This window comes from Misgurnus anguillicaudatus, chromosome 9, assembly GCF_027580225.2.
Source record: "Misgurnus anguillicaudatus chromosome 9, ASM2758022v2, whole genome shotgun sequence".
Classification (NCBI taxonomy): Eukaryota; Metazoa; Chordata; class Actinopteri; order Cypriniformes; family Cobitidae; genus Misgurnus; species Misgurnus anguillicaudatus.
Window position 1 is genome coordinate 1,856,253 of NC_073345.2, and position 26,218 is coordinate 1,882,470.

Here is a 26,218-nt window from a genome sequence, read left to right on the forward strand (position 1 = left end):
GTTGTTTTTAACACATTTGTTTTAAGAGTGCACATGATTCTATAAAAAATCACTTTCACAATTCAGAACTAACAATACAATCAATTCAACAATACAATAGTCAACAGTATTCATTAAAATATCTGACTGCTGCAGGAACAAATGTCCTTCTAAGTCGCTCACTAGAGCACCGAGGCATAATTAAATGCTTACTAAAAGAGCTTCAGAGTCCATTAAAAACACTGTGTAATGGATGGCCTTCAAAAAGGATAACAATTTTTAATTTTGACCTCATCCTCTTCTCCACAATGACCTCAAGTGAGTCTGGGATAAGGCCAATAACAGAGCCAGCTCTCCTGATTAACTTATTTATTCTATTTTTATCCTCAGTAGATAAGCTGCCTCCCCAACATAGAACAGCATAAAAAAGCACACTAGCCAAAATCCCCTGATAAAAAACTTCTAAAAGTTTTGTACTAATGTTGAAGGATCTCAGTTTTCTTAGGAAGAATAGTCTCAACTGAGCCTTCTTCATTAAGACATGGGTGTTCTCTTTCCAATTTAATTTCTCATCCAAATGCACTCCTAAAAACTTATATGACTGCACAATTTCAATTAGCTGGCCATTAATTGTGACTGGAAGTACCTTCTCCTTTTTCCTCCTAAAATCAATCACAAGTTCTTTAGTCTTCCCTATATTTAGTTTAAGAAAGTTTGACTCACACCAACTGGAAAAAGACTGAACCTCTCTTCTATAGGCAAGGTCATCACCATGATTAAGAAGACCAACTAAGGCAGTGTCATCAGAGAATTTCTGTACCAAACAGGATGGCTGGCTATGCCTATAGTCAGGCAGTATAAAGTGTATATAAATAGGGAGATAAAACTGTCCCTTGAGGTGCTCCGGTGTTAGTTAGAATAATGTCAGACTGTTTGTTTCCAAATCTAACAAACTGTGGTCGTGATAACAAATAATCCAGGATCCAAGCAATAGTTGCATGGTGTAGTTTAAAATTAATTAATTTGTTAGCTAAAATATGTGGCTGTATAGTATTAAAAGCACTCGAAAAGTCAAAGAACATAATCCTAACAGAGCTGGCAGTAGTTTCGAGATGACTATAAATATTATGTAGCATAAATAACAGTGCATCATCAACCCCCACATCCTTCCTATAAGCAAATTGCAAGGGATCCTGAAAGGCAGACACCTGCTTAGTCAGATGATCAAGTACAACCCTCTCAAAACACTTCATAATGCGAGATGTCAAAGCTATAGGCCTCAAACTAGCAGGACTATTGCACATCTTGGCTTTTTTGGGGATAGGAATAAGGCAAGATGTTTTCCACATAACAGGTATTTTAGCAGAGGACAGAGACAAAGAAAACAGTGAATGAAGGACAGAGCATAGCTGATCGGCACACACTTTTAGCGTACGTGGATGAACACCATCAGGGCCTTCTGCCTTATTTGGTTTAATACGCCTTAACTTTTGACGGACCTCTTCAATGTTAAGACTAATAGCGGAGCTACAGTCCTCAGAACTGCTCTGACTAAGATTAGAGAGGACATTCTCGCATACAGAAGAGAAATCATATTCATCAAACCTGGCAAAAAAAGTGTTGGCATCATTAGGCTGTATACCCAATTTACATAAACTGGGATTACTGGTCCCATATCCAGTGATACACTTAATACCATTCCATAACCCTCGTGTATTGCTACTGGACATTTTACCTTCAACACTATCCTTGTATTTTTGTTTGCCCTGTCTGATAATAACTTTTAACTCTCTCTGGGCATCTTTAATCCTTTCTTTATCACCACTATAAAAGGCAGCTTTCTTCTTATTAATAGCAGCTTTAACTTCTTTGGTGACCCATGGTTTGTTATTAGGAAACATTTTGATTTGTTTGCACGGAATTACAGACTCAACACAATAATTAATGTAACAAGACACTTTGTCAGAGATACTGTCCAAATCACTGTCTCCATCAAAAAACACAGACCAGTCGGTGCATTCAAAGCACCCCTTTAATGTTTCACAGGCATCATCTGACCAGATGCGCACAGTCTTTGACGTAATCGGCAGTCTACGTATCACTGGTGAATATATAGAAGTTAAAATTATCAGGTTATGGTCTGATTTACCCAGCGGAGGAAGCAGTTTAGCAGCATAGCCATCCTTAACGTTCGTATAAAACAAGTCAATAATATTGTCACCCCTCGTAGGACGCGTCACCATTTGTTTAAAAGATGGTAAAGTGGTGGAGAGAGAGCAATGATTAAAGTCCCCGTTCAAAATAACTAGCGCATCTAGAGAGGAGCGCTGTAGGTCATGCGTAATTCTCGAAATTGACTCAGTGGCACACTTCCCATTGCCCGATGGGGGGATATACACCACCATGACAATAACATGGGAGAACTCCCTGGGTAGATAGTAGGGTCTACAACTCACCGCAATGAGCTCAATATTCGGGTCACACACTTTTTCTTTCACGGTAACATGTTGGGTGTGACACCAGCGGTTGTTCACATACAGACAGACACCTCCACCTTGCTTCTTACCCGTACTTGCTTGGTCTCTGTCCATCCTGTGAAGTGCAAAGCCTTCCATCTCCAAATGAGAATCGGGTATCCTATCAGACAGCCATGTCTCAGAAAAACAGAGTAAGCTGGTCTGCCGAAATGCGCGATCGAATTTCAAACATGCTGTCAATTCGTCCGCCTTATTGACGAGAGAGCGGACATTCCCCAGAATAACCGAGAGTAAAACGGGTTTATAACCCCGACGGCGGTTTCTGACCCGGACACCTCCTCTGCTGCCTCTCTTCCTTTCTTTGGCCCTGGGCTTGATTTCAGAAAGATCAACATCAGGATCCAACGGGCTTGACGCTGAAAACCGCAACTGAAGAAGCTCATGCCGGCTGTAAACTATGACAGGCAGGCCCGGCTCTCTCATTACGTGAAGTGTTTGTGTGGCTTTCCAAACAACCAATATCCACAGCCACAGGAGGCAAACAATACGGTTATTGAGTGAAACCATAATCATGTAAACTGGGATCGATCTAGCTAATAATCCAGAGTTTAAAATACTTCCAAACAGCTTTAAAACACATAAAACACAGACGATCGCACGCACAGTGGTAGCAGAGTCGCCAGCGAGGGGGGCGGCGCCTCCACCTCGCATTCAGATGACAAGGATAAAACTCTGCAGCCACAACAACTACTGTTCACGGAGACAGCTTAGGCTGAGCCCTACCCACTGACCTCGCTACAGCTGACTTGTGAATCAACACCCAAGGACGTTTCTGTGGATAACAACCAGGAAAGACAAGATTCAGCCTTCAGGAACCCCAGAATCACAGCTGATGTCGTCACACTCTCTCTCTATCTCTCCCTGTCTCCAACATCAAAACTTCTGTGCTTTCAGAGGAATTTGACAAACTGGTATTTGCTGGAACAAAGCTCTCCCACTATATTGTTGCAAGTCCCCAAAATATCAACCAAGAAACAACGGGCTTCCCCACCACCAAGCCTCTGGGCCCAGCTCACCCCCCTCCTCCATCTGATAGAGCACTTTGTCTTCTGCCTCAACGTCAGGGCTCACACGGCCCTCATCTGCTAAATGATATGTGTTGTGTTTCTACTACAATAGCAGAGACAAACAAAAATGTTTACAGAACTAGCAAGAGCCCAATGTCCTTTTAGCTTTCCCTATCTCTGTCCTGATATGTGATAGAAAGACTAACGGTACATTTAAATGGGGTGTAAACATTAATGCTTAACGGAAGGTGTTTCTGAAGTGTGGCCAACAGCCAATCACAGTGGCTGCATGGTCTTTCATAAACATAATTGGTTGGCTCTGCACTACGATATTTGCTTAAGGCGATCTGATTGGCTGACGCACTCGTTGGCGCTTGAAAAGTTTAAAATGTTGAAATGTTCAACACGTGGGGTCACCCATATAAAGTAAATGAGAAGCGTTGTCTCTTATGTCCCTGTGTGAATGTACCGTAAGGCTCCTTTTAAGTCGATCTAGTGCCTAAACATCATTCTGAGATTGCCAAAACCAGTTATGTAAGCACTTTGAACATCTGTTCACTAAAGAACAAATCATTTATTTAGTTAATGATCTCATCACCACTAACAACCAGGACTAACAAGATGCAGCGCTACAGTCCTCAATGAATCAGACCCACCTAACTTTACTTTTATAAGTGTCTGTAGAGCTGTTAGAAGTGGTGGTGGAATAGCTGCTTTATTCAAAGATGCCTTTCAATGCATCTTTCTAGTTGGTGATTGTCAATCCTCAGAATACTTATTGTGTTACTTTAAAAGATGCACCACCCATTTTGTTGATAAACCCCATTGCTTTGACATGACAACTGAACTTAAGGTCAGACTCTAAGATTACACCAAGATTTCTGACTTTATTTTGTGTCTTTTGTCAAAGGCAGCACTGAGATCTAGTAGCACTAACACTGATATTTTACCTGAATCAGAGTTTAATTGAATATCTTTTATACGAGCACTGTCTCTGTGCTGTGATGCTGATAGAAACCAGATTGTAAATGGTCCAGACCAAATGTTCAGCTGATTGAAAACAACCTTTTCAATTATCTTACATCTAAAAGGAAATTTTTTAGATATCATACAGAACAGAATTATGACCAAAACAAAAATATCTGAGCACAACACTCCAGTCCTCAGTTGCTTACACTGGCCTCCTGTTAAATTTACAATAGATTTTATAGTATTATTACTCATTTATAAATCACTTCATAGCTAAGGACCCAAATGCATTGCAGACTTGCTGCACTTTTAATAAAAGAGCTTAAAAGGTTCTTCACAGCGATGGCATCGAACAGGGGTGGGCATTCCTGGTCCTGGAGGGCCACTGTCCTGCAAAGTTTAGGTCCAACCCTAATCAATCACACCTGAATGTCATTTCCAAGTCATCCTGCAGCCTTTGATTAGATTTTTCAGGTGTGTTTGATTAGGGTTGGAGCTAAACTTTGCCGGACAGTGGCCCTCCAGGACCAGGAATGCCCATCCCTGGCATAGAAGAACCTTTTTTGGTTCCTCAAAAAACCATTTCCTTTTTCACCTTAAAGAACTTTGGTTAATCAGAAAGGTTCTTCAGATGTTAAAGGTGCGTTTAAATGAATATAAACAGACTACTCACCCGTACAAAAATTAACCATGTTTTTATTTGTGGTAAATGAACTTTTTTTTGGTGTATATTATTAGCAAAATCATAGTTTTACTATAGTAACCATGGTTTAACTATGGCTATGGTTAAGATTATTTTGTGGTAACCATGGTTTTACTACAGTGACCATGTTTTTTTTTTTTTTTTGGTAAAAACCTTGGTTAATTTTCGTAAGGGAAGATCATTAGGATCAGGTCAGTTAAAAATTCCAAGGGTTCACTCAAATAAGGTGTGTCAGCATTTAACTATGACCCAGCTGGAATTATCTTCCAGAAGAGATCAGATCTGCTTCAACAGTAGACAGGCCCGGATTGGCCATAGGGAGGACTAGGAGAGTTCCCAGTGGGCAGGTCTTTTTTTGGCCACGAGGGCCGGTGTTTTAATGCCACTGAAGGTTGCTGCCCCTAGGCATAATTTGCGAGCGGGAGATGTCCCCACTGCTTTATGCCCAAGTTGATTTTGTTCCGAGTCCCGACCACTTATTGGAAGAATTCTTGCATTAGAGTCCATTAACATCTAAAATGCAAGAAAAACGCAGGACGTGCCACTTTCTTTTGCTTTTTAAAGCGCTCACCTCCTGTTTCAGATACATTTGTATTTGAGTGCACTTGTCGTGTCTCTAGATTTAAAATACGGCTTGATACGCAATGGGCTCTAAAAGGGAAAGGATCTACAAATCTAAGTCATAGATGTAACAATGAATCATCTGTCAATATTCATTATTCATCATCCATTGCAAGAGTAACAAAAATGAATTTGATGCAAAACTCATCAGTTTATTGGAAAAAGCAAGTAATGGTCAAGTAAAACAAAATTTTTATATTTATTTGTTCTTTTTTGACACAAGGTAGGCCTAACTTACATTATTTGGCATTAATCATGATCTAAGTACTAAAAATTAAGATAAGGATTTTTATTTTTCCATCTGTTTCCCCTGTATACTTGATAAATCTTGCTTGTGCATTGTATATCAGGGGTTTCCAAACTTTTTCAACCCAACGGGTAATCTCAAGACCCACCATTTTGTAAAAATAAAAATATACATCTAATATGATAGAGGTGTGAAATGTGCTCTCTTCGTCTTGCTGCCACATTTTGGATTGTTTGCCACCTTTTTTTTGTAGCTGTGTAACAAATGTGAACTGAAAAAAGTGATAAGTGAAGTGATAAAGAAGTGAATTCATTGGTGGAGTTTATTAAAGGATAAACACTGCAGGATCAATCCAATATGTCAAATATGTCAAATTGTTAAAAATCTATAAAAAGTTCTTTGAGTTTTAAGATTTGCTTTCCTCCTCATATTTATGTGATGAACTACAAACGTGTTGAACTACGAGGATGCCTCTTTTTACATCTGGGGAGAAAAAAAGTACTTTTTCAGTATTTGATAAAAACATTTAAAAACTGACACAGCTACAGTATGTATTACACAATAAAACATTCTGATATAATCCGATAAAAATGTTCTAGGTTAAAATTACAGTTTACACATGTTGACAAATATTTGTATGTACAGCAAAGGGCAATGGTTGCTGCACTTATTTTGTCTTACCCAACTACTGTCTGCATATGACTGATAGCCTCAGGTAGAGGACATCCTAAACTCTCTGGAAGGAGAAGACATAGCAACCCAGAGAAAACATTTAGGCCGCCAATTAAGATGTAAGGCAGAGATCTGTAGTAGCTTCCTGAAATTAAAAGACAAGAGACATCTGAGCAAATGTGCAGATTTGATTATTTCAGATATTCTGTAAATAACAATATAATTTGGCTATCTCTGTATTTTAGTAAACATTATGTTTGCCTGTAATACATCTTCATACCTGTCGTGGTGGAAAAAGAGCTTAAGGGGGGATTTCACCCCAAAAATATAATTCTGTCATCTTTACACTTTACTCTAATACATATACATACAAATATTTGTTCTAAACTTGTATGAGTTTCTTTATTCTGTTAAAAACAAAAGAAGATGTGAAGAGTTTAGTTTCATCTAAAAACATTTTTCAAAACATGTTTATTATGATGTTATCATGTTTTTATTGTGTTTTATTGTGCTACTTAGCTTTTTGTTAGTTATGAAGGCTTAAATCAAAACAAACCAACTGCAGTTTAATTGATATTAATTGTAATGCACAATCAAAACACCAGATTTTTGAAAAATTTAAAAAAGCACACAGTTGAAGTTGAAACTCATGTTTGTGTAGTAGCACATGGCCTTTTGTTTGGACTGTGTGCTGCCATGTGACTAACTTATCTGTGTAACAAAAAAAAAGATTAATCCATATATGCTTTTAAATAAATCACTTTTTTTTGCCAAAAATCCTTAGTGTTGACCTATTGGAAGTAAGTAATAGCTGCTGTTTAGCAGTTATCATCAGACACCCATGGCAATAATAAGTTTGTTATATATTTTAGTACAGTGATTCTCAAACTGTTTCTGCGTGCGGCCCCCCTTGTGTACGGTGAATTCCTTTGCGCCCCCCCAAAAAAAAATTATGACAAAAAACTGTCCTAAAATGTAACATTTTAATTAAACAAAACATATTAAGTTATACAAAGTAGTGCTGTTGGTTAGTAGCCTTATTTTTTTTAGGTTTAATTACACAGAATTCATGATAAATAAATGTATTTTATAAAATGTCATAAAAGTGGGGCCCCCCTGGCACCATCTCGCGGCCCCCCTGGGGGCCCCGGACCCCAGTTTGAGAACCACTTTTAGTACACTGTAAAAAGTGAAAGTTGGATCAAATTGTGTTTTATCGACTTAAATTTGTCCACTTTAGGTGACTTCAGTTGGTAACATCCGTTTTTTTTGGGGTTACTGAATTGAAGTATTTTTTTTTAAGTTAAAGGGCTGTATGTAGTTTTCAGCGGCCTCTAGCGGTGATGTTTCACATTGCAACCAATAAGTTTACAAGCGCGTGCTCGAACTCATGAGTGACGGCCAGACTGAGATGCAACACACAGGAGAAAGCACAACACAACATGCTTGGAAACTCAGGTAAACTCCCACTGCAAGGTTAAATTGACTACATTTAGCCTATGTAATGTGGTGTTACGTAGGTAAATTTACGGTCAGATAACAAAAACGGTAAGTGAATTACACTGAACAATTTCAGTATAACAGTAAAGTCCGGTATACACTGTGCTCTTTTAAATAGTCCTTTAGGATTGTTGTTTGCCACACTGTGCGATCAATATCGTAGTTAAGTCCATGTCACACTGCAGAATCTCAGTTTACATCAATGTCAGACTGTACAAGTTTAAAGACTTTAAAAAAGCGGACGCACGCAAACAAACGCGTCCGCAGTTTTACGTCATCGATCGAAGACGGCTGGGGGCGAACACACGCTAAAGCGAAGGCTAGCAAAATCAAAATATATTTTACATGCTTTGTAGTAATGTTAGCTTACCTGAAAGCCAACTCCGGATCCGTTTTTATACCCCAAACCAAGTGGAGGTTTCTCCATAATTCAAATGCCCTGCCGATGTTAATCCGTGTTTTTGTACGAAGTTGATCCGATTCACGTTTGGCTTTACGAGCTTCAGCATTACAACCCCTTCATGTCACGGTAGGAAATCCATTGTTTCCTCCGTGTCGTGTGTGTGTGTTTGTTTACTCACCTCTCTGACATGTGCTCATTAGAGTGATTCCGCTCACCTGTGTGTTGATTGTCTCGCTCCAGCTGATCATCATTACATCTCCTCCATATATACTTACATGACTTTCTGTTCCCTGCCAGATTCTCACTCTTTGTTTGGTTCCTGTGTTGTGTGGATCAGCGTGTTGTTTGTGGATTACCGTTTGTCAAGTTGGATTGTTTATTGTCGTCATCGTCTACGTGTGGATGTTCCCGTGTTCAGTTTGGATCGTCACCACTGCTCACCACTTCACCAACGTCGCACTCAATAAACATTCGTCACCAGCTTACCACCGTAGGCTTCGCCACGATTGCCAACAACACTGGACATTGCTTGCCTGATCATTTAATCTGTCATCTCTGTCTCTGTTTATTTAATAAACATTGTGTTTTCACCTGCAATTGCTTCCACGCAGTTTGTGTCATTACTAGGGCTGTCAATAGATAAAAAAATTAATCTAGATTAATCGCATGATTTCATGAGTTAACTCACGATTAATCGCAAATTAAACGCACATTTTTATCCGTTCTAAATTTACCCTAATTTAACACTATTCAGGTTTTTAATACTCTAATCATATAAACATATATAGATGCTTTATGCAAATGTATGTTAACAACAGCCTGTTTAAATTTTTAACAGAACCATCAAGCCATTTTTTTGTATATGAATTTTCCTTTCAGATGAATTTTCTTTCTCCATTTTTGTTTGCTGCTGCATCATTTGTAACCCGTGCTGGCAAATTGAGTCGGAATTAGCAAATTTTCAAAAAAAAAATAGTTGTTCATATTTTGACATTCTCTATTGAAACATAGATAGAACAATGCATGATTTGGTGGAATATAACAAAATATGACAGAACTACACCTGTTTGAAGTTGAAAGAGTCAGCAAAGTTAAATTACTACAAAAATTACCACATCCATACATTTAATTACCACATCAATACCTTAAAATCACTGGTAAAACTATAAGATTTAGCACACACAAAGTAAAAACATCATCAATATATGTTAAACTTTTTTTCTTTTGTTTGATTGACATTGTGACAGACTGCTTAAAATCTAAGTGATCTAATATAATGTTACACATCAGATATTTTTACCCAACAGTTAACCAAACATTTACTTAAAACATAACAGATTATAGAGCCTACCTGCGTGAATTCTTATCAAAACAGATATTTGTAAAACTTTAATTTTCTGTAGATGTCTATATATCCGAGTCTGTGTGCACGCACTTCAGATGTCTGTCAGTCAGCGTGAGGAGATTTTTGAGTCTTGTCGCTCTTAATAACTCTTTGACATTAATTAGGTACCGAACTTTATCTCTCTTAATGACTCTTTTAACATCAAGCAAGTCCTGCAGTCTATTTTCTAAGTCATGCATAAAAGCGAAACCAAAATGAATTGAGACGCATCTTTGTATTAGATTAAGCATTAGGAGGACGGGAACGTTACACCCCAGACATATAAATAAAGATCATTTCAGATGTCCAACGAGCATTTAGAGCATTGGATTTGCTAGACGATTTGGTTAATGTTCTTATTTCTATGAAAACCTTTGAATCATTTAGACAAGATCCCATTTTTCTGCGTCTCTGTTCATTCAACTATGGGCTGGACCAAGGGTCAAACAGAAATTACGCGTTGCCTTAATCGGCGTTAATAAAATTAATGGCGTTAAAATGAATTTGCGTTAACGCGTTTTTAACACGTTAATTTTGACAGCCCTAGTCATTACAGAAGAATCTGGCCAACATGGAAGCAGCAGGAGACCAACCCACCGCTACTCTAGAGGGGTTTCTTCAGCGCACTTTAGCTCGAATGGATCATCAGGATCAGTCCATCCAGGAAATGCGAAAGGCCGTCCATGCAATGGTGGCGAAGGTGTCCGAGCTCTCTCAGCGTTCTCAACATCCACCGCTCCCCACTGCACCACCCACGCCGCCCGCACCATCTTCTCCTCCAGGGGGTAGTTCTCATCCTGAACCCCGGATACCGATTCCCGAAAAATATTCCGGTGAGCCTAATTACTGCCGTACATTCCTGTCTCATTGTTCTCTGCATTTCGCTCAACAGCCCCGTCATTCTACCTCGAGGAAACTAATGTAGCATTTACCCTCTCACTACTTACGGGCAAGGCTGCCCTCTGGGGGATGGCGGTGTGGGAGAATAGAGACATCTGCTGTTCCTCATTCAACCTACTTTCTGAAGAGATGAAGAGGGTTTTTGATCACCCGTCGCCGGGAAAGAAGCTGCCCGACTCCTCACTGAGCTCCGACAGGAGGATCGATCAGTCTCAGATTATGCAATCAAGTTCCGGACCCTGGCGGCGGAGTGTAGGTGGAACGAGGAGGCGCAGTGGGATCATTTCCTGCATGGGCTTGCGGATCGGATCCAGTGGGAGATCGTCACTGCGGAGTTACCTACATCTCAACGGGCTGGTTGATCTGGCGATCCGGGTTGATGCTAGGCTGACCATAGCTGCTCGAAGAAAGATCTCTACCAGCACACAGCGCAGACCTGAGCCATCCAGTCCTCCCAGCGAGGTCCCCATCAGCGTTCTCCCAGATCCGGAGCCCATGCAGGTGGGTCGAGCTCGGCTTTCCCGGGAGGAGAGAAACCGGCGGAGATCCCAAGGACTGTGTTTATACTCTGGAGAGGCGGGTCATCAGTGCCAGAGATGCCCGGTAAAAGACCAAGCCCGGTAGTAAGACAGAGGCTACTATCGGGCGGGATCTCTGCTCACAAGACCTCGACTCATCCACTCTCCTCCCGGTGAGACTACGTGGTCCACCAAATCTCACACCGACCATGCACTTCTGGACTCCGGGGCGGAGGGGAATTTCATCGACAGTTCACTTGCACGCAAGCTTTAGATTCCCTTCATTCCACTCACACACCAGATTGCACCCTTCGCCCTTAATGGACATAAGTTACCTACCATCAAACACACCACTGCTCCGGTTACACTCATCACCTCTCGTAATCACACCGAGAAGATTTCCTTTTCATTACGGACACATCTCTCTCCCCCCTCGTTCTCGGACATCCCTGGCTCCATACTCACAACCCCAAAATCGACTGGAAACTGGGTTCCGTTACCAGCTGGAGCGAGGAGTGTCATAAGTCCTGTCTTGTATCTGCGTGTCTAACTGTTTCTGAGTCTGTATTTCAGGGGGAAGCAGTGGATTTATCTAACGTGCCCGCTGGGTACCACAACCTGATGGAGTTGATCAGGCCGATTCTCTCCCTTTTCATCGTCCCTATGACTGTGCTATAAATTTATTGCCAGGTACGTTTCCGCCTAAGGGCAAGTTATACTCTCTGTCTGTTCCAGAGATAGAGGCCATGGAGAAATACATTTCTGATTCTCTAGCAACGGGGTTCATTCGTCCTTCCTCTTCTCCAGCGGGGGCGGGGTTCTTTTTTGTGGGTAAGAAGGACGGATCCTTGCGACCTTGCATTGATTACCGAGGGTTGAATAACATTACGGTAATACTTATCCTTTGCCGTTGATGTCTTCAGCCTTCGAGAGGTTGCAGGGAGCGTCTTTCTTCACTAAATTGGACTTACGTAACGCGCATCATTTGGTTCGTATTAGGAAGGGGAATGAATGGAAGACTGCATTTAACACCCCTAGAGGCCATTTTGAGTACTGCATCATGCCTTTCGGGCTCACGAACTCGCCGGCAGTCTTCCAAGCACTCGTTAATGACGTGTTGCGAGACATGGTAGATCAGTTCACATATGTTTACCTGGATGACATATTGATTTTTTCTTCGTCTCTCCAGGAACATTTGCAACACATACGACGATTGCTTCTGCGGTTGCTAGAGAATGGGCTTTTTGTCAAGGCGATAAAAATGTGTTTTTCATGCACAGTCTGTTTCTTTTCTAGGACACATCATTTCGACTGAGGGTGTTCACATGGTTCCTGATAAGATTAAGGCTGTGGTAGATTGGCCATCCCCAGAGTCTCGCAATTTCAGCCAACTGAGGGGTCAGGGGTACCTTTCATTGTATGGACGGACCATAAGAATTTCGAATACATTAGAACTGCCAAAAGACTTAACTCCAGGCAGGCTCGGTGGGCTTTGTTTTTTCGGTCGTTTCGATTTTACACTCTCTTACCGGCCGGGTTCCAAAAACATCAAACTCATTTTATTCCCTTGCCCAAACTACCTTCAGCCAAGGAAACAGCGGTAGCTGTCATTGATCACGTCTTCCGAATACATGGCCTCCCGACAGACGTGGTTTCTGACAGGGGTCCCCAATTTGTGTCCAAATTTTGGCGAGAGTTTTGTAAATTGCTAGGAGCAACTGTTCGCCTTCGAGAACCCAGAGCAATGGTCAAACCGAGCGAGCCAATCAGGATGTCGAAAGGGTGTTGCGATGTTTGGTCTCCAAGAATCCTTTGTCCTGGAGTCAGCAACTCTCAATTGTGGAGTACGCACATAATTAATTGCCAGTGTCATCCACGGGCATGTCTCCTTTTAAGTGTAGTTTAGGTTACCAACCACCTAATTTTTCTAGTCTGGAATCCGAGGTCTCGGTCCCCTCCGCACACGCTCTAGTCCAGAGTTGGATAGTTTATTGTCGTCTTCGTGTGGATGTTCCCGTGTTCAGTTTGGATCGTCACCACTGCTCACCACTCCACCAATGTCGCACTCAATAAACATTCGTCACCAGCTTACCACCGTAGTCTTCGCCACGATTGCCAACAACACTGGACATTGCTTGCCTGATCATTTAATCTGTCATCTCTCTCTCTGTTTATTTAAGAAACATTGTGTTTTCACCTGCAATTGCTTTCACGCAGTTTGTGTCATTACACTTCACACACAGGCAATTGAAAAGGGATTAGTTTAAGTAGAAACACTGCGTACAGCTCCTTTAATCCAACTTTCACTTTTTACAGTGTAAAGTTTTCTTTTAAATTTATGCATGTTGGAAACAATGTTCAACTAAAATATTTCTCCACCAATTGAGAAAGTTAGTCGCACCAGTGTGACCAGTGGGAAAAATGAGTCTAGAGCCCAGGCAGCAAATAAATAAACTCATACAAGTTTAGAACAACATGAGGACTAGTAAATGATGACAGCATTTTCCTTTCATTTTTTTAACATTTAATAAATACAAACCACTCATATGGAAACACAGTAAATGATTTGTCTTATTTAAGCAGGTGTTGTACATTGGGCAGAGAAGTTTGAGGTGTAAATTATGAGATAACTCTTGAAAATACAAATTAGGATTTTAATCTGTTGGATTCCTACTTAAATCTCCGTTAGCAGATTGGAGAATATTAATGATATTAATTTGAGTAGTTTACCTAAGTAGATGAAGTATGGTGCAGTAATGGAGCCCACCCTGGATACCATTGAGCAGACTCCTAATGCAGAGCTCCTCAGAACGGTGGGATAAAGCTCGGCACTTGCAGGGTAGGCGATTGAAAAGGCTGCTGACAGGCCAAACTTTCCCAACATCACCAACGAAATGGAAACAGAATTCAGATCTGTTAGTTGAAAGGAGACAAAGCACACAATCAAAGTTGAGAAAAGGTTGTGCCAAGATCAAAAACATCATCAGACGGGTAGATCTGCATTTTCATTCTAATCCTTATACTTGGCTAATACCAGGAGTGTGAAAGAGTGCAGTGCGAGATTCAACCAGGCCTGTGGGATAAATTAAAAAGTCAGAAATAAAAGTAAAACATGCATTATGTGTTCTTGGTGTTATGATGAATACAGATGTCTCTGAAATGACATCTGCAAAAAACACTTACAAATACATGTATGTGCTGAAAGGTTTCACAAGTGCACACACACACATGCTGTGTAGCCAAATTAGAAAAAATATGGCATGCGTGCTGATGTAGTACATTTACTAAAATGTAAATTATTTTTATTACCTTTAGTTTAAGTAATTTAATTTAATTGAACATGTTGTGTACTGGTAAATAAAATTATCTTTATTTTTATATTTATTTATTTATAAAGCATATTTACAACAACAGATTGTAGTCAGTTGTGGCCAAAGTGCTATTTATTTGTTATTATTCTCCACCCACTGTACTAAAGTGATCATTTCCAAATTCAGCATTTAGTTAATTTATTAAATAATAAAAAATATCTATTTAATAATCTAAATCTGTTTTGACTGGTAACATTATGCTACGGTTCGATTTATGTATTCTCTGCATCTCCACTAAAGCAGTTAAATCGACATGTGAGGATGGAGAGAAAGCAGCAAATTGGAGCAGAAAGGGAAAGGGCACGCAAAAAAAGCACTTCAAGAAGAAGCAGCAAAATGTTGAGAGCTTCAATTTATCTCTAGATAGGCTACAGTAGTATTTTTTTCTTTGCAACTATTGAACATCTAACAAATATTGGCCGTAGCACCCCTACGATCATCACTTAAATACATGCTAAAAGACATGAATAGTACTTATTGTAAAGTTAAATGAGTATTTTAGCAGAAAAATATTTACATTCTTTCAGGAGGGAAGCAGGGAGACAGGACCTATAGTGCAAACATTAACAAATATGAGTCATAAAAATGCAAAAACATTTTTATTATTTAAAAAAACATTTTGTCATAATGTAGTCACTATTGGACTAAGCTGAAGTTTTACAAAATTATGTCTGCCAATTTGTGAGGTTTAAAACTTTTCCCTCTTTTTTCCACATCAAAGGGTTTGCAGCCGACCCTCCAATAAATATATCAGTCTGTGTGTAATGATATAATATAATATAAATATAATATACAAGTTTCACCTTTTGAATGGAATTAGTAAAACTTTTTTATGATCTTCTAATTATTTGACCAGCACCTGTACATGCATACATACATACTTGCAGACACACACGCACGCACACACACACACACACACACACACACACACACACACACTGGTTTCCATGTTTTATGGGGACATTCCATAGACGTAATGCATTTTATACCTTACAAACTGTATATTCTATTCCCTTTACCTACCCCATTCCCTAACCCCAACCATCACAGAAACCCTTCTCCTACTTCACATTTTCAAGAAACATAATTCTGTTTGATCTATAAGCTTGTTTCCTCATGGGGACATCAAAATGTCCCCACAAGGTCACAAAAACACTGGTATTCCTTCCTATCCAATTGGTCCCCACAACATGATAATTACCAGGTACACACACACACACACACACACGCGCACACACACCCACACACACACACACACACACACACACACACACACACACACACACACACACACACACACACACACACACACACACACACCTAAAGGATTATTAGGAACACTATACTAATACTGTGTTTGACCCCCTTTCACTTTCAGAACTGCCTTAATTCTACGTGGCATTGATTGAACAAGGTGCTGAAAGCATTCTTTAGAAATGTTGGCCCATATTGATAGGATAGCATCTTGCAGTTGATGGAGATTTGTGGGATGCACATCCAGGCTACGAAGCTCCCGTTCCACCACATCCCAAAGATGCTTTTGGGTTGAGATCTAGTGACTGTGGGGGCCATTTTAGTACAGTGAACTCATTGTCATATTCAAGAAACCAATTTGAAATGATTCAAGCTTTGTGACATTGTGCGTTATCCTGCTGGAAGTAGCCATCAGAGGATGGGTTCATGGTGGTCATAAAGGGATGGACATGGTCAGAAACAATGCTCAGGAACGCTGTGGCATTTAAACAATGCCCAATTGGCACTAAGGGGCCTAAAGTGTGCCAAGAAAACCTCCCCCACACCATTACACCACCACCACCAGCCTGAACAGTGGTATCAAGGCATGATGGATCCATGTTCTCATTCTGTTTACACCAAGTTCTCACTCTACCATCTGAATGTCTCAACAGAAATCGAGACTCATCAGTCCAGGCAACATTTTTCCAGTCTTCAACTGTCCAATTTTGGTGAGCTCATGCAAATTGTAGCCTCTTTTTCCTATTTGTAGTGTAGATGAGTGTTACCCGGTGGGGTCTTCTGCTGTTGTAGCTCATCCGCCTCAAGGTTGTGCGTGTTGTGGCTTCACAAATGCTTTGCTGCATACCTCGGTTGTAACGAGTGGTTATTTCAGTCAAAGTTGCTCTTCTATCAGCTTGAATAAGTCGGCTCATTCTCCTCTGACCTCTGCCATCAACAAGGCATTTTCGCCCACAGGACTGCCACATAATGGATGTTTTTCCCGTTTCACACCATTCTTTGTAAATCCTCGAAATGGTTGTGCGTGAAAATCCCAGTAACTGAGCAGATTGTGAAATACTCAGACCGGCCCGTCTGGCACGAACAACCATGCCACGCTCAAAATTGCTTCTGACATTCAGTTTGGAGTTCAGGAGATTGTCTTGACCAAGACCACACCCCTAAATGCATTGAAGCAACTGCCATGGATTGGTTGATTAGATAATTCCAATAATGAGAAATTGAACAGGTGTTCCTAATAATCCTTTAGGTGAATATATACATGACAGCTTTTTAAATTTTGAGTTTCATTTTTAAATCTAAGTGAGAATTTTTTTGTGTCGGTCTGATGCTTAAGATGATTCAGTTTGCTAGGAAATAATATGAAATAAATGTAATAAATTTCATTTAGAGGGAAAATAAAATCTAAATTTATTTGTGTGCATAGGATGGCCTGGTTAGGTGTGGGATTTCCAGGCCTAAAATTGTGTCCCAGTCCACTGGGAAAAAACTAAGCAATAAAAATAGTTCTTCAGAGGGCATTTAAACACAGAAATAGAAATAGCAGATCTAATATAGAGAGGTGTTATCAAAAGAAAGCAGTTTTAAAGCAATTTTAGGTCTTACCTTCTGGTATGAAGTGTATAATAAGAAGAACGAGTCCTCCTAATAAAAGGGTAGAAGACAAGCAGAGACGCCTCGGCCAGCAGCGAAACATCAGCCAGGCCATGATGAGAGCAGGAACTTCCACAACTGCTGATAACAGACTATTTACATAGATGTTCCCATGTAGATTGGATGTGTTTAGAGATAAAGCACAGTATCCAATGGAAACAGTAAACCTGAAAGAGAAAGTAAGCAAGCGAGAGTTGGTAATTACAGTTTTTTTATTCGCTTCTGTACTATCATCGCAAGTATGGGGTAAAACTTAACAATTGTTTGTACAAAACTTAAAGCAGATCATCAAAAAGTCCTTTTTTTCAAAGATAATGATCAGATGTTCAATTGACTAAGTACAATGCACAAAATTACAAAATACCTTTCATATGAAGTAATTGTCTTTCATAATGCAATGATCACAATACTTTTGATAAGCTTCTCATCTGATTTGCGTAAATACATTTGACCAGGACTTAATCCAACTGATCTTAATGGTATATATTTTTATTTTCAGCAATATACAATATTTGGATTTTGAGAACTATAGAAATAAAATGTGTGTTTGTACAAACATATAAATTATGTGTAACCACACATGATGAATACTCCTCATTGCTAATTGATTTTACATAGTGGGTACCACAATTGGTTACTAGATATAAAAGTGGGGGTGTAAACACTGGGAATTACTTTCAACATGGAGTAGGATAGACAGCAAGGAATAGGAAGAGCTAGTGGACAAGTGATCTGTCAGAGAAATGGGCATGGGCACCAACAGAGAGGGCAGACAGGTGGGCATGGGACCCATCAAAGGGTAGGTCATCAGAGAGAGGGAGGCAGAACTGCGGTCTCTAATGAAGTCTGGGCCATCATTATTGATCATGTGGTGAACCGAGGCCTTACTATGGCAGAAGCTGCCAGATTAGTTGATCCAAATCTTAAAAATTCACTTGTCCATTCTATCATCCGAACCTTTCGCCAAGAAAACCGGTAAGTGTGGCGGATGTATATTATTACATTCACAGTAAATTGTAAAGCATGTAAATTCATCAGACATGTTACAGTATTCGGACAGTAGGATCTATTGACAGTATACTCTGTTCTATGCCTCCACAGTGGTGGCCGTGTGCTGACCGACCAGCAAGAGTGGAAATGGTGTGGGTCAGGAATGATATACGCTTGTCAGAAATAAAGCAGGCGATTGAGTAGAACAATGACACCTTCGTAAAGTGGCATCCATCAGCCTACCCGTCTTTTAAAGAGGCATCAGGTATCAATATCAGGCTTCAAGCGTGCGTGCCAGGAGTGCCTGCCACGGCCTGTCTCGTTTGCATTGTCACTTCCGGGGCATGATTGTGCTTCGCTGGTGCTTTGTTGGGGCTTAAGGCCCGGCTTTCCTGGCACGCTGAATACCTTGGGCCAGAGCAGGCTTCTCGAGGCTAGGGGAGTGGTAAAGAATTTGACGCCTCAAACGTGGCTGGTGTGAACCCACAGTAACACAGCGGATGGAGCAAACATCTTTATCTTGTCATCCTGACTTTCACTTTGCAAACAGCCGCCTCAGTTATTTTCATTATGTTTGTTGTATGATGATGCAATCTAACTCCCCTCTCCTGTCAGATTGAAGTGAATTCCTCATGGTAAAACAGGCGCCAATGTGTGATGTTAGATCCAGGTAGGCGTATTAAGGGTGGGGTTTTCTGAAGCGCTGTCACGGTATTGGCCTGACCGTGGGTTCACACCAGCCATGTTTGAGGCGTCAAAATCACATCTACTGCATCTAGTTTGCCACTTAAACATTTTGAATGCATTTGTGCATCTAGAGCGAAGTAGACACGTGAAAAAAGCAAGCATTTGACGACGTCAGAGGCGAAATTTACTTCTTGCGGGAGGACCCAGCGCTCACCACTCCGGTCCCCGTAAGCTCTGTCCAGCCTGCCGACCTTCGAGGGAATCGCTAGCGGAGGATCTTGTGGGAGTCGGCGTCCGAGGGGTCCTCCACAGATCTTGCCACTCCCACCACGGCGCTCATCCCACCTGCCCTGTTCACCGCACCACGCCCACACAAGAAGAGGAGGAGAGGGGTTGTGGACCCTCAGCTACGTCTGCGCAGCCACCCTGCAGCCCCTGCCGTCTGCGCAGCCACCGCTGCAGCCCCTGCCATCTGCGCAGCCACCGCTGCAGCCCCTGCCATCTGCGCAGCCACCTCTGCAGCCCCTGCCATCTGCGCAGCCAACCACAGCGTCCCCTGTCACGGTCTCTGTCTCGTCTCCGCTGCCGGACGCAGCGCCCCCTGTCACGGTCCCTGTCTCGTCTCCGCTGCCGGACGCAGCGCCCCCTGTCATGGTCCCTGCCTCGTCTCCGCTGCCGGCCGCAGCGCCCCCTGTCTCACCGGCTCCTTCTGTTGCTTCCTCCCCTGCACTGTCGTTCAGTTCGTCTGCCTGGTCCCCTGCAACTGTCTCCATGTCCTCCCTGAACTCTCTCCCCTACCCTGTGAGTCCTGGCTCGCCCCCGGACTACTCGTCACAAGCCCTCTACTACCCCTGAACCCAAGACTCCTTCCCCACCTAGTCCCACCCAGCCTGGACCACCTCCCTTTGTGAACTCTGTTTTCCCTCCGCCCCCCCTCCCTTGTTTGTTGTTTTTATTGTGTCACCCCAACCCCTTTGTATTGTATTTCTTGTCTGCCCCTGTGTTTATTTGTCATGTTCTCTTGGTTTTTGTCTGTCTGTCAGTCTGTCTTGTCCCGTGTCTAGTGTTCCCCTGGGGAGCGTCTGGTAGCCGCTCCTTAAGGGGGGGGTTCTGTCATGGTTCTGCCATCTTGTCCTTTGTTTAATCTAGTCTTGTGGCAGAATCATGACAGACCCATGTTTTGTGTGGGTTCACGTGGTCTCAGTATTGGTTTACTAGACCACGTGTTCCCTGTGTCTTGTCTCTTTTGCCCCGCTCCCTTGTTATCCTCATCTTCGTTGTTTAATTCCTGTCACCTGTTGCCCTCATTAGTTGTCCTCTATTTAAGATCCTTGTGTTTGTCGTCCTGGGCTTGTGCATTGTTTCCATGCCCGTGAGTACCCTGTCAAGTTGAGTCTAGTCAAGTCTAGTTTATAGTATATTTAGTGTCTAGTCAAGTTTATTGTTTAGTGTGATCCTGTTTAGTGTTATAGTGTAGTCTTGTGTCTTGTACAGTTTAGTGTTCATTATATTATCCTGCTTATGTTGTTTTGCCCCCTCGTGGGTTTTTTTGTTTTCTGTTTTCATTATAAAATAAAAGTTTTTTGTTTGTACCTGCTGTCTGCGTTTGGGTTCGTCCTACAAATCATAACAGACGCATTCACATGCCAAGGCAGTGCCCTGCCTATTATAAGTGTATAAAAAATGTTTGTATGTACTGTAGTTCATTCAAACATGTCAGAGACAGGCTGGCACACAAATCTGCGTATGGCAGGCACAATTGTCCATTTTAAGCTCGACATGGGCGCAGAAGCAAATGTCATTCCAAAGAAAATCATTGATCAGCTTCAGGTTCCTGTGAACATCCAAAAGACTAACACAGTGCTTGTGTTGTATGTAGGCACCCGCATCAAACCAGAATGTGTTGTTAAACTCCATGTGCAGGCTAAAAATAAAACGACTTACATGATTGTTCTTTGTGACTACAGCATCAGATATAGCCCTACTAGGGAGACAGGCATGTGTGCAGTTAGACCTCATAAGAAAAATAGACACCCTTACACCATCATCACCCGCCACAAAAACTGAGCTCCTCAGCCTCTATGCATCAGTGTTTCAAGGTTTGGGCCAGTATCCAAGTTTGCACCATATATTCACACTGGCCCTTCCATTCCTCCGGTAATACACAGCTACAGAAAGCTACCATATGCAGTCCATGACCAACTCAGAGAGACAATTAATGAATTGGAGAAAAGGGGTGTCATAAGCAAAGTCTCTAAACCTACTGCATTGGTTAGCAGTCTCTGCGCAAAGAAAAATGGCGCACTGAGAGTCTGTCTCGACCCCAGAAACCTAAGCAGGGCTATACTACGCTAGCACTACAATATTCCCACCCTGGAGGACATACAGAGGAGCCAGCAGATCTCTGTGCTTTCAACTTGCCATGGGGCAAGACAACAAGCAAGGTATTTCAAAGATTGAACTCAGAGAGCTTTGGAGACATTAAAGGTGTTTTAATGGTGGCTGATGACCAGAGTTGGGTATAACGCGTTACTATGTAACGCATTACTGTACTCTAATTACTTTTCCTGATAACGCAGTAACGTAACGCTTTACATTTTAAATGTATGTAATTTGATTACAGTTACCAATGACAACAAAATTACGTTACTAGCGTTACAAATTAAGTGTTGAAAAATTAATTAAAATGTATTTTAAAATGACGTTTTGCCGTTGCTCAGCAACGTCTGTTAACAAGCATGCGCGCAGCGTCAGTTAACGAGCATGTCCATAATCACTCGTCGGAGACGCAAGCAAATGGATGCTGTGTGAGCGGTGGTTGATCATTCAAGTGGAATACAGACAATACATGTCCAAAAAAGTGGGATTTGCGCGATGACATCTTGTCTGCCAGAAGCGATTGTACAGGTGTGTTTTTAAATTACTAATGTACAATAAGGTTTTCTTTGTTTAACTATGTTATTTAATCATGAGCTCAATGCGTGCACTTGCATTAATTAATCATATGTTTATTTAAACAATTACCAAAACAACTTTTGATTGTTATATTTAACGAACTAACATGAATATTAACATTCTTTAACTTGACCAAAACGCCCCCGCGAATGCGTTGACGTGTTAGTTTCTGTCTCCCCGCGAATGAATGTGCATAGATAGATAGATAGATAGATGTTAATAAATGTAGAATGTTTAATGAGAAATGTTAAACATGTGTAACTTATTATAAAAGCTACAAATATTTCTGCATCATTATGACCAGCAATTTTAGGAGAGTGCAAATCACACCAAAATAGCTTTAAGCATTCAAATATGACCTTCGGTGTCTCGTCTCTTGTCTCCGCCCCCTTCTTCTCCCTGTTAATAGTTTAATCATTAGTTCATTACCCTCACTTGTTTTCTCTTTATCCTGTTTAGTTTTTCATATTTAATGTCATTGATTGTGTTCTTAGTCCTGTGCTTGTCCATTTTGTACTGTTACTGTGTGATTCTGTCTAGTGTTAGAATCATAGTCAAGTCTAGTTTAAGTCATCTGTCAGTATTCCGTGTTTGTTCTGCCCCCACGTGGGCTCTTGTTTTGTCTGTGTTATAATAAAGTGTTTTCAGTTCACCCCCCTCATCGCCTGCGTTTGGGTTCATCCGTCCTTGTTTCTGACAGTTTCACTTTGTAGCTTTTTTACATTTGATGTTGTCAAAGTAACTTAAAAGTAAAGTAATTAGTAATTAGATTACTTTTTGCATGTAGTAATCAGTAATGTAATCAAATTACAATTTTAAAGTAGTAATTAGTCATTTGTAGTGGATTACTTTTTTTAAGTAACTTACCCAACACTGCTGATGACATGATCCTCCACCAAAGCTAAGGAAAGATATAGACTGGCAATGGCATCCTGAACATCAATCAGCACTTGAAAAACACAAAACAGCCATAGCAACTGCACCTGTTCTAGGGCATTTTGACCCAAAGGAGCATATGGAAGTGTTGGCAGATGCCTCAAAATATGGCTTGGGGGCTGCTTTAATGCAGAAACAGCAATCAATTGCATATGCTTCCAGAGCGCTATCGGCCACTGAAAAGAACTATGCCCAGATAGAAAAAGAGCTGAGAAAGTTCACCAGCATGTTTATGGTGTGCCCATTACTGTGCCTTCACAAAGCCACCGGCGAGAGCGTCAAAGTAGCCAGAAGTCATTCAATTTCAATGAGAGCCGGTGGCGAGCCCCGCCGAGCAGCGGCACGGTGCGTCATGTACGGCGTGAGCATCGATGAGAGTTGAAATCAGCTCAACTTTTAATGGTAATTAACTATGACGCGGTTCAGCGGCAACCAATCGGAAGGCGGAAACGTTCGGCGACAACCAATCGGAAGGCGGAAACCTCCGCTTGAGAGGATTCCAGAAAATGCATTCTAGCGTCAGAGCATCCACTACACCTTTTCTATAGTGTTGATAGTAGGGCAGCCAGAGCTTTTATTGACGCTCTCGCCGGTGGCGGTGTGAATGCACGGTTAGAGTTCAGTCAGATCACAAACCACTTGAAGCGATATTCTCCAAACCCATAGGTGCCAAACCATCACGCCTTCAAAGAATGCTGCTCCAGCACAAAGGCATGACATTCCCATAGTTTACACTCATGGCAATCAGATGCTTATCGCAGACACACTGTCCAGAGTGTACATTCAGTCTGATGCAACAGAGAGTCTAGACCTAAGTGAAGAGAAAGTCATCTACGCAGTGAATGGAGTATCGCTCAGAGGTAACATATGGCAGCTAAATGAGCAAAGATGGCCAGACAGAAAGAAAAATATCCCACTGGCTGCTTAAGCTTACTGGCCAGACAGACACACTATTAGCTTAGATGATGAGCTACTCATGAAAGATGATCGCATTATCATCGCTCGTGAACAATGACCAGAATTGCTAAAACAAATTCATGTGGCACACCAGGGTATACAGTGGTCTCTATCACATGCCAGATCATGCTTCTACTGGCCAGGACTCACTGAAGCCGTATGTAACATAGTGGAAGCCAGTAGTTGTTGTCAAGAGAGTCCTCCTGAAAATCAAAAGGAGCCACTTATCTCACATCCAGTTCCAAAGGGACTCTGGCAGAAAATAGTTGCTGACATTTTGGACTTTCAAGGACATTCATTTCTTCTGATTGTGGACTATATCTTTAAATACCCAGACGTCCTACAGCTGTCAGACAAAACATCAGGCTCACTAATAGCACAATTTAAGGCATGTTTGCAATACACGGTGTGCCTGAGACCCTGATCACAGATCATGTACCCTTTGCCAGTGCTGAAATGGCTCGATTTGCTCATGACAGCAGAGACGGCCATAAAGACTGTGAAAACTATGCTGCTCAGTCTGGAACTGACCCTTACCTAGCTCTATTAACTCTCCATAACACTCCTGTCACTGGTCTCATATACTATCCAGCCCAGATCCTTAAGTTCCACTGTATTGGCCAGCAAAATGTTCTGCTACCTTCTATACCTGGTATAATAGAACAGCAGCTCCACTTCCATCCCTTAAGGGGGTATGAGATGAAAAACACATGGAAACCAGCTAGAGTTGTCAGTGAATGGTTCTGTTCTGTCCAGTACACCCCCATGCAGTTTGTGTAGTTGGTATGACCCAGGCTGTATTGCATGTTGTCAACTTGTGGCGCTTTTCCATTGCATAGTACCCCACGGTTTAGTTTAGTTTGGGTCGGGTCAGCTCACCTCACTTTGGCGTGTTTAGCTTTTCCATCGAGTTTAGTATCACTTCGCAGTGGGAGGGATTATAGGCGTGTCGTTATATTTGCGCTGCCTGCTGTGACATCATACAAGTGAGAGCGTCGTTGTATTTTCCCATACAGTTATTTATTTCTCAGTCCGCCACAAAATTAAAATTGACCACCACAACCAGATACTGCACATCGCGTTTATCACTACCTCTGTCTCACATGACAGTTTCTGTACAAACACCCGCGGCGTCAGCCGACGGCGCTCCGCGGAGCCTCATTTAGGTTGCATTTAAGCATATATAATGCTGACGTGCTCGTCGCAAAATGTTCCGCCACAAACTGCATGTCTGGAAAAAACTTTTATGGTGTCACTGATTCTCAACCTGTAGACGTTTTTCATCGCTAAATGGGAGTTTGGGAACTTATAGCAGAGCAGATGACAACATGTTTGCTCGAGACGGCGCAAACTAGCATTGAGGTAAAGCTAATCTTTTACATTATAGCGATGACGTGACGATTCTCTCAGACCAATCAGTGATCTACAGTGTTTTCGCATCACGTTCGGTATCAGCTCGGGTCGCTTGGAACCCCAACCGAGGTGGTACGAATAAATGTATGGGTTATGTACTGCGCCCAGTGGAAAAGCTTACAAAAGTAAGCTGACCCGACCCAAACTAAACCAAACCAAACCGTGGGGTACTATGCAATGGAAAAGCGCCATTGGTGAGTATTCAATGCATGCTAGTCAAAGAAGCTCAGCGATATAACTCTTGTGTGTATGTGACTTAATGCTACTTAAAGTTTTATGAAGACTATAACAGTTCTGGGACTAATTTACCAGAACGAGTACTGGGGTGATTTCCCGCGAGCTAAATAGTCCCCAGAAGGGAAGTGATGTACTAAGTGGCGTACAAGTTAATAGTACTAATGGCTGTGTACTGTATCTGTCCTATGTTCATATCTTTAATTTTAGAGTTCTTGTTTGCCATTCCAAACATTCTATTTTGATATCATTGGATTCAATACCCAGTGTTTCTCTGTCGTCCATTTTGGGCGTCATCCATTTAGAATTTTGTTGTAAAATGCAGTAT

At 41.5% G+C, this 26,218-nt stretch overlaps 1 protein-coding gene across 2 annotated transcripts in view; it reads right to left on the bottom strand.

Moving 5' to 3' along the window:
- Nucleotides 1-6,367: 6,367 nt before the first annotated feature.
- Nucleotides 6,368-26,218, bottom strand: part of LOC129423891 (organic cation/carnitine transporter 2) — a 41,848-nt gene continuing 21,997 nt past the window's right edge. For both annotated transcript variants that reach the window (XM_055180416.2, XM_073871020.1), the window contains exons 7-10: nucleotides 17,671-17,885; nucleotides 14,171-14,353; nucleotides 6,745-6,880; nucleotides 6,368-6,546 (exon numbers count right to left, since the gene is read on the bottom strand). In XM_055180416.2, coding sequence (XP_055036391.2) covers nucleotides 6,507-6,546; nucleotides 6,745-6,880; nucleotides 14,171-14,353; nucleotides 17,671-17,885 — 574 coding nt within the window. In that variant the 3' untranslated portion in view covers nucleotides 6,368-6,506. The remainder of the gene's footprint in view (nucleotides 6,547-6,744; nucleotides 6,881-14,170; nucleotides 14,354-17,670; nucleotides 17,886-26,218) is intronic.